Here is a 10,092-nt window from a genome sequence, read left to right as displayed (position 1 = left end):
AGGGTGACACGTAACAGGTGAACACGGTTGGGGGTTCAATAAAATTTTAGATAATTACTTTTTAGCTAAAACGTTTAGCTGTCACCCTTAAGATTCTAGAAGGATCTACAACCCTGATTATGACTCCCATCATCTAAATCAATACACGTATATGGTCTAACATTTAACCTAATCTTACCCTATATTCTCTTTTATAAATACTAGCTGCGATGCAGGTTTCATTAATATTTTAAATTTTTATTTATCAAATTATATTATATTTTTAAAATATTTATATAAATATATAATGATTATAAATTTATAATAAAAATAAAATAATAACATGTGATCGTAATTTAGAAGAATAAATAAACTATTTCTAGTAGTTTAGCATATATGTAACACTATTATTTATATCTTTTAATAATAGGATAAGTTGTATTCATAGTTTAGTAGGATAAATATACTATATTTTAGTAGTAGTTTAATAATTTAGTAGTTTATTAGATATATAACACTATTTATCTATTTTGTAATAATTAAAATTAGGGAATGATCGTTGAACCAAACAGTTGAACCAAATTATCTCTATTCCGGCTATTATAATATAGTATAGATTTTTTATAACAAATAACATACTACCTTAAGTAATTTTTAAATATTATTAAATTATTAACCAAAAATAAAAATTCTAATATTATATTATAATAAATTATACTTCAGTTAAAAATTATATTTGTATGTAGGTAATGTTTGTCAATTTTATTTTTTCCATTTTTAAATATGTTATTATATTTATAATTGCAATAATTTTTTTTATAATATTTACTTTAAAATATTTTCATAAATATAAAAAAATAAAAATATTGCCATTAAATATTTTTGATTTAAATACATGTTTTATTTTCAATTGTATTGAATATAAATAGCTTAAATTAATTTTAATTTTATATTGAAAATTAAAAATAATATAATATTTTGGATATAACTTATCAGTACTTGAGTATAAATCCTTATGCAAAATTTTAACTAATAGTGTTTTAGCTAACAAGTTTACATAATGCCCTAACAAGCTAACAAGTTTACATACACCACTTAATTGGTATATTTGTTGTAAATGCAGGGTCCACTATCATTAACAAATATTAGCCAATCAAAATAAGCTAAAATTATGGAAGTTTGTGCTTAATGTGTGCTTATGGGAACACAGTAGAAAACTAGTATTAATATTATATTGATTGTGATTTTGTTGAGTGCAAAATAAACTGGCTGTAAAGTAAAATTGAAACTATAATTTTGCCAGTTTTATAACAAATTACAAAAGAGTAATATTAGAAGTATAAAAAATATTACAAAAAAAATTACAAAATATGGGTGATATGGTATTTTGAAATAATTTAATTAGTGTTTTTGATGTAAATGCAGGGATGTTCATTTTTATTTAGTAAATAAAAATTTGATACTTAATATTTTATAATATTTCAGGAACCAATTTGGTAACACAATCATTTTCCAATTACTAAATACTCTCTCCGTCCTAATTTATCAGTCTTATTTGATTTTTAATGGTCAAATTGACTCAATTTTGATCGTAAATAAAAATTTAGTTTTTATTATTTTGAAAAGCTGAAAAATGCATATTAAAGTATATTAAACATATTTTCTAATGATGTAATTTTTATAAATATTTTTGATAACATACTTATGAATTTTTTTGTCAAAGTTAGGTGAATGCAAGATAAATTGGGACCGGAGTACTAATTTACTCTCTTTCAGATTATAACTGATTAGGAAGTCTTGGGGGAACTTGAAGATTTGTTACATGAAAAGGACAAGTACTTTGTGATGGGCCCCTGTTGGATACTGTCAAAGGTAAACTGCCAGAAAAGAAAAACACACAGGGGTAAGTGTTGGATCTGTTAGTTTACTTCATAAAAATTGAAAACAATTTACACACAGACAGTTTTTCCTGTATGATGCATGTAGTTTAAATGCTCTTGTATTGAATCTCTGGCTAATGTTATCAAAAGTCATAAGTTGGCATAAGGGAAGGAGGAGGCTACTTGGGCAATTTTAAATGTCATTCGTTGTGCTAGCAATGATCAGAACATTGATATCCTCACTTCTTCGATTTATTATTTATTCAAAGAGTGACATAGTTTTTTTTTTGCTACAGATGCCTGAGGAATAGTGTAATAATTTTGTGGGATTCAGTGAATACGTTCAGTGATGATCTAGTGATTAGACATGCTTGTTTAGAAAGTTTGTTCAGAATCGAATACTTGAAAGTGAAGTGCAATGGTGAGATGAATAATGCTAGTTCTAGTATCAAAAAATGTTTGGACAGGTTACTGGAGAAACAAGTCCAGTTGGCTGATGATATTGAAAGGTCACCAGAATGGAAAAGACTCCGAGCTACTGACAGTAGAGTAAAAGATGATGATGACATTGTGTTTCATCTACGTGATCATAAATGAAACTCGACCCTATTGTTATTTCAAGTGTTTGTTTTAAATTTATTTCATTAATATTTGTTGTTTTGTTTAGAAAATGTATGTTTTTAAATTAGTGATTGTACTAGTAGTTCGTCTGCAATTAGTCTAAGTTTTATGTTTGATACGAGTTCATTTACTTTTTCTGACCTACTTAACTTTATGCAAATTTGGCTTCCATTATTTAGTAAAACCAATGTTCAAAAAATCGTAAATCGGATCTAAGTGGTGAGGTCACTTTCTAGCGCTTAACCGCTAAAACAGATGTTTAAGCGGTTTAAAAGCAGGCCATTAATCAGATTATTAATAAATAAATATATGTATATATATTAAAAATACTGAATATTTTTTTGAATAAAGAGATGACATTCACATATTATATTATAATAAACCAATAAAATGATCTTTCACAAAGTCATAATTAACTAAAAAAATATAAGTAACATTCAAAAATATCAAATTACACCTCTTTAAAAAATAATATTTTTCCTTTTCAAATTATTTTTTAATCTCCATTTAATTTGGTCAAAAACCGCTTAAACGGTCAAAAACCGCTTAATTCCGCTTAAAACCGCTTAAACCCACTTAAACTTTACTAAACGCTTAACTATCCGATTTTGCACTAGTCTAAGCGTTTTTACCTCGAATTCCGCTTAAGACCCCGTTTAGGCGTCCGCTTAATGCGCTTTTCACAACACACACTTAGTAAAACAGATCAGAGAAGGAAACACAAAAGGTCCGTAAGAGGTTCACCCTAGATCATAATTATTCTACACAAAAGATATTTATGAGGCCTTTTAACTTCGCAACTTTTCAAGAAACCCATTGCCGCTGCTTCAACAAGTTCACTAATTAACCAGTCAGTTAGCCTAATCACTTGCACCAGTAGGTCCACTACCAAATTATTTGACCAAGCTAGTTGTTTGCTCGGCCTAATTTTGGATAAATAATTATTACTTGTGCTTCTTAAAATAAAATTAAGTCGGATATTCTCAATAAATCTGAAATCCTATTTTATTTTTACGAGCCTATAACCCGTGCGATGCATGGAATATCTAAATTAATCGAATTAATTAAGTGTTCATTACACTTTTATGCAATATGTTATTGCTCTTAATTGATCGTTATTTTTATCCAATAAGTTGTCAACAATATATTAGTTTTTTATGATATTTCACCTTCGTTGTAGAACATAAAGGAATGTCATAGACACTGATATGACCCAAGAGAAAGTTACTTGCCAATTTTCAGTCCCTCTACCCGTCGGGGCACCATTAATAGGAATTTGCATTTTTCGAATAATAATATTGAGGTTGTACATTACATGTCAAAAAATGGAATCAATCAGCATTTTACCCCTCCGTGACACAGGCTAAAAAGTACAAACTTTATTAAAATCAAAAAATTGGTCATATAATATAGTAGATTGCCAAAAATCCATTTGCAACTGAAGGATTTGAACTTCGTTGTACCAATGATACATCGATTTAATAGTAGATCAAAAGTTTATGATATAGTAGATTGCCAAAAATCCATTTGCAAATTCAGTGTCGGAGTGAGCGAGGAAGGAACTTGACGATTGAATTCTTGCATATAGAGGGGAATTTTTCTCACTAAAAAATGTTGTTGCTTGTCCACCTGCCAGTTCTTCATGTTCTTCCAATTCTATGAACATAACCATCTATATCTTTTGGCAAATCAAAGTTGATACATTGGTGACTGGGGATACATCTAGACCTCTTGCAAAAACATCAGTGGCAACCAAAATAGGAGTTGAACCATTTTTGAATGACCTCACTGCCCTTTCTCTCTCCTAAGTTCATTCAAAAAACATATTTAATCTACTCTAGAAACAAATCTTACATCATAAAAGCTGGATATTCAAAAATCGATAAAGAAAATATTCATAGTATATTATCCTGGTTTAGTTTTCATTTAAAAAGGCAAAAAAAAAGAACTTCAAGTTTTCATTTACAGAGGCAAAAGAAAAGAACTTCAAGCAAAATAAGAAGTCATGAAATTTAGGAGAAGAAATAAATAAGTCAACCATATAAATAACATAGGGATTTTCTATGGTAAAAATGATCTCTTCTTATTGGTGGTTGAATAATAAATGTTAATGACCCCCTGCATTCACATCAATTCCACCAATAAAAAGAGCCCATTATTATCGGAGTTAATGACACATTAGAAAGACCAAATAACATAAATTCTATAAAATCCTAGAGTCAAGTCAATTACTTAAATTTTGAATAACTTAAATTTTATAAAATCCTTCGAATCAATAACCACGTAAATGAGAAGTTAATTATGTAAAAAACTTGAATTACATTTTTATTTGGTATTCTCCTTACCCATAACAAAATCTGTGAAAAATAAAATTACATGAAATATGACACCAAATTTTACTTACACTATATAAATATAACACAATCATCATGCAAATACCAAGCCATTTCTTAAACTAAGCAAAAACAATAACATATCCTCTTACTACGATAAAATATGACAACTCAAAAAAATTAAATGGAGAAAAAATAACCTAATTCAAAAGATAAGTCTTTAACGGTGCTGAAAACGCTAGCTATCTTCAAAGAGATGATTGATTATTTTGAATAAGTAATTGTGTAAGTAGATTATGAATGTAACAAAATGATAATTTAGAGCCGCAAAGAGAGGAAAATTAAAAAATGCTATACTTTAGCAAAAAGCACATAATTTGATGTTCACAGTGTGGCTTTAACCATGAACTTGGTCTTAAAATCTACATAAGCATATTATGAGCACTCTCTATATAAAGAACCTATAAAAATCTATGTCGACAACTATGATTATATCAATCAAGTACAAAAATATTATGAAAATAAAAATATATTGGGTGCAAGTACGAGTTGCGTTTCAAAAACGGTTTAAAAATTATGAAAATTTTATATTATTAACTTTTAATTATTTTGAGAATTTTAAGGCTAGTTCGGTAATTTTTCAGATTATTTTCGCCTGCAAATTTATTCGTTAAAAACCAAATTTCTGGACAAACTGGGCTGTAAAAAGCATGTATTTATTCCTTTAAGAAACGTGGCAGTCTTTCAGCATTTTCGTTTTTACGTGTCAACACCTCACAAAACAAAAGAAAAAAATTATTAAAATACCCAAAAAAACCCCTTCCATGTTCTTCGCCCTGCAGCATCACTCTCTCTCGATCTCTTACTTCTTTCCTCTCTCTCTTCTTCACCTCCCTTACTTCTCCTTTCTCTCTGTGCTTCTCCCTGTTCCCCGAACTTCTCTTTTCGTTTCCTCGCCTGCGCCGCCGTTTCCTTGGATTTTTCGGTGTATTTTTCTGGTGATTCATCTCGGTTCCGTTTTGTTGGCTTAACAAACATGTATATATACATATGATTATATATGCGTGTATGGTAATTAAGTCTGTTGGATGGTTGGTTGTTGTTGCATGTTTGTCGCCTGCCTTCTCGGCCGTGTGGCTGTTTTTAGATTAGCGCGTGTTACACACGCGTTTTGCTGGTCATTTTCTAATTGTATTTTTAATATTTTTCTGCAGGAATTATTTTGATTAATTTTGTGAAATTAAATATAATTTCGTGCGGGAATTCAATTTAATAATCGGTGGCCGGTAATGATTTGTTATGAGTCCTAAATATATAAACAAATAAAATAATTCGTATAAATTATTTTCGAGTATTTATGTTACGAGTTGTATCGAGTCGTGAATTGTGGATTGTGATTTTTTGGGAATTGGCGTCGATTATGTTTCGATGGTAGGCTTATAAGTAGAGGAGTCGCCATCCAAAATTTCTGAAAATTATTGTAAATACAAAAATACCAGTCGAGTGTTTATATTTGAAAATAAATATTAAATGAACCCTGATTATTATGTGTATTATATTATTACATATAAGTACGAGTCGGGATTTGCTATCATTCGGGTAAAGTGTTTAACGAGGATATGTCAAGCATAACTAGTCGTCTAACCTAGGATATTCTGATTCTGTAGGTTCCAGTTGAAGGACTCGAAAGCTAAAGTCGGTTTAAAGTCAAGCTAGTGTTAGTTGAAAAGCTTCGCAAGGCAAGTACCCTTGACATTCTTTTATGGTTCAGCATATATGAATATATTTTTGTTTTATTCTCGTAGTGGAACAGAACGTTTTAAGTTACGTATCCCCTCCCGTATTTGAAAATTATCTTATTAAAATAATGTTTTGGGGAAAAGTAACTTCTGAAAATCATCTCTCTAAATTGCGAATAAAATTGGAAAGTGTGATGTGATATAATTATTTTAAAGGAGATAGGTATAATTGATTTTGGAACTGGATAAAACGAATCAGATATTGGATGGTTGCGTAAGAGGCCCGTATCGGCCCAGCGGGTTTGCGAAAGTGGCTAAGGCGGTTGCGCGCCCTATTTGAACCGCTTAGTCCAGCGTGATAGAGACCTAGCTAGTCTATGAGTTCCGGAACAGATTTGTGGTGGGATAGACTGATCAGCTGTCCCTAGAATCCGTCCAATATATATATATATGATTTTGGTTTAGTGGTTCCCGTAACGGAACAGATGACTGTGTTTCCTGTAATGGAACAGTGGATTTAGAAATGAAAATAGCATGCTAAAATTAGACTCTGGTATTCACACAGCACACAACTGATGATACGTTTTACAGAGCATGCTAGATGTTGATATCCAGTTTATACATGTTTTACTTGTTTTTGTAAACGAGTTATGGCTCATGTTCATATAACTGTTTTTATAAACTGCTTTACTTGTTATTCATATAGCGGTATTGTTGAGCAATTGATTGCTCACCCTTGCAGCTTATTTTGTATATATATATATATATTACAGATGCCTAGAAGACCTATCAGACCTTGGCTGAACAAAGTCTCAACCCCTTCCGGGTCTGACTCCTCTGAGGTAGTTTGTATCAGACCATATGGTCTGATGAGTTGCTGTAATAAGTTAGAGTGTCAGACTTGTTGAATAAGTTAGTTGTAGTTTTGTAACCTAAATAATACTTAAACCTTTATCGGATCTTGGTTTTGGGGTCGTGTTGATATAATAATGTTAAATTTGTAGTTTATATTGTGGTTTATTATATTTTAGTGACGTCAGCTCCTGACCCCGGGGTTGAGGCCGTCACAGTTGGTATCAGAGCTACAGGTTCGAGTCCCTGATTTAGGTTAGGGATCGAGTCAAAAAGGTATATGATATGTGTCCTAAGGTGTGAGTCAGCGGCTCATTTAGAGGAGCAAACCTAAGAGTCAGTCAAGGGTTCCGAAGGCGTTACCCTGGAATCTATTGATGTTTTGATAGAACTGCCTTAACCTTATGGTATATTTCCTGTATATTTGTATTGTTGGCAGTGGCCCATAGTGATATCTAGTTCTCCGTCCCGGGAGAATAGATCTGACTCAGACAGTTCAGATTCAGAGAGGACCCTAGACTTGGTAGCTGAGGAGACTCATTTGCCTCCCCCACCAGTGCCCCAGTTTGTTCCGAGAGGTATTCCTGGACCTAGTGCCCGTTCTCGTCGGTTACGGAGTTCTGTATCAGCTGTTAGGGATTTTCCACCGGGTTGCGGACCCCGCTCTTCTTCCTCTAGACCTCGAGTCCCTCCATCTCCCTCCATCTGCTCCTACAGGTACCTCATCCCCGATTCCGTATCATGTTCACCAGGCGGTGAACAGATCTTTCATTAGAGAGCAGAGCTCGGAGCTGGCCGCGCATCTTGACCGAGTTCTAGTTGGACCCTTCCAAGGCATCCCTATCCCCTCACCCGATATCCAGGCCCGAGTGAGGGCTTTGACTTAGACTGCTGTTAAGCGAGTTAGGTCTATTGACCCTTTTATTAGTTCTGAGTTTAAGGCCATTCACTACCAAGGCCTGGTTAACTGGTTGGTGTTCGAGTTAGGCTCTATTGGTGGCAGTGGCAGTGGCGGTGGTTAGAGCGGAGTTGTCGCAGTGATGGACAGAGCTCCGAGTTGGTTCATCAGAAGTTCTTTAGTTGTTTTATATGTAAATTATGTTGTTGTAGTATGTATTAGGCAGAGGCTGTTATGACAGCCAATTTTGTTGTGTACTCAGTTTTATTATCAGCGTTGTACTATAGCTGTTTAGTTGGATATTTGCACTGATGTTGTATTGTAGTTCATATCTATAAGAGTTGTTGATTTTTATATAACTTTTGCACTGTTATTAATTTTGTTACTGTTATTGTTGTATTTGTCGCTGGTTTTGTTAAATTTAGCCATGCATCGTGGGTGGACCCCAAGTAAATAAGGATGGAAATATTTTATTATGGCAGCATTCTCCTGATGCATAAAAATATTGCTACCCGGGGGCACAATTTTCATATTAAACTTTTTGTTGTGTTTCAGGAGAATGCCGCCCAAGAAGAATATCTCGTCCAATTCCTCTAGTAGAGATTCTGTTGGGGGCCCAGCCATGGTTGAATTGCTAGATTTGCTACGCCAACAGTCTAAACAGATGGCACAGCAGCAAAAATAATTCCAGTAGCAGCAATTTCTGCAACAGCAGCAATTCATACAACAACAGCACTAACAAATCCAACAACAATAGCTGCAGATTCAGCAGCAACACCAGCAAAGAGAGCCGAACCAAACCGTTAGTTTCAAATCCTTCCAGTCTGTCAAACCCCCAGAGTTGAAGGGCGAAGTAGACCCGATTGCCGCCAGAGTTTGGCTTAAGGAAATGGAGAAAGCCTTTACCCTCATTCAAGTAAGTGAAGAATCTAAAACGGATTATGCGAGCTATTTTCTTAAGGGTGAAGTGAACTATTGGTGGGAATCCACTCGTGCCTTAGACGGAGAGGGTCATGTTTCTTGGACCAGGTTTACAGAGTTGTTCTTGGAGAAATATTTTCCAGATTATTTGCAAAGTCTGTTGGAAGTTGAGTTTCTGGAATTGAAACAGGCTGAAAAGAGTGTGTCAGAATATGAGGCCAAGTTCAAGGAATTGGCCCGATTAGCTCCTGGATATGTGAGAACGAAGATTCAGAAAGCAAGTAGGTTTCAACAAGGATTGAAGCCTGAAGTTCATAGTGGAGTTGTGGCTTTGCAACTCAAAACGTACCATTCCGTAGTTCAAGTCGCCCTAGTAATTGAGAGTGATCAGAAGCTGGCTGTCAAGGAAAAGGGGGACAAAAAGAGAAAGTCTGAAAGCGTTACTAACAAGTCGGATCAAGAAGAGTCCAGTCAGAAGTTTCAGAAGCGATTTGGCCGAAATAGGAACAAGAGATTCAAAAGACAAGGTTTTCCCCAGTTATGGCCAAATTCCACCTAAGTTGCTTCTACCCCAGCCCAGTCAATCAAGCCAGTAGTGGAATGTAAGTCGTGTGGCAAGAGGCATAGTGACCAATGCAGAAAGGACGTCCAATGTTTTAAATATGATCAGATAGGCCATTACGCGTCATAGTGTAGTTCAGGGAATCCCGGAGTTACCTGCTTCAAGTGTGGAAAGGTTGGACACGTTTCCAGAAAGTGTAAGGTCACTACTCAGGACGGCGTAGGAGGCAGTGCATCCTAAGGACCGACAACCAGCACAGCTAGAGCCCGAACCTTCAAGATGACCAAGAGATCCAATGCTCAGGACT

At 33.8% G+C, this 10,092-nt stretch overlaps 1 protein-coding gene across 1 annotated transcript; it reads left to right on the top strand.

Moving 5' to 3' along the window:
* The first annotated feature begins 9,191 nt into the window (after positions 1-9,191).
* Positions 9,192-9,782, top strand: LOC141665753 (uncharacterized). Its single transcript, XM_074471734.1, has one exon. It carries the CDS (start codon positions 9,192-9,194, stop codon positions 9,780-9,782), a length of 591 nt encoding a protein of 196 aa, XP_074327835.1.
* Positions 9,783-10,092: the final 310 nt, after the last annotated feature.

Source organism: Apium graveolens, chromosome 6, assembly GCF_009905375.1.
Source record: "Apium graveolens cultivar Ventura chromosome 6, ASM990537v1, whole genome shotgun sequence".
Lineage (NCBI taxonomy): Eukaryota > Viridiplantae > Streptophyta > Magnoliopsida > Apiales > Apiaceae > Apium > Apium graveolens.
Note: the sequence above shows the minus strand (reverse complement) of the source record. Positions and strands in the feature narration are given on the sequence as shown.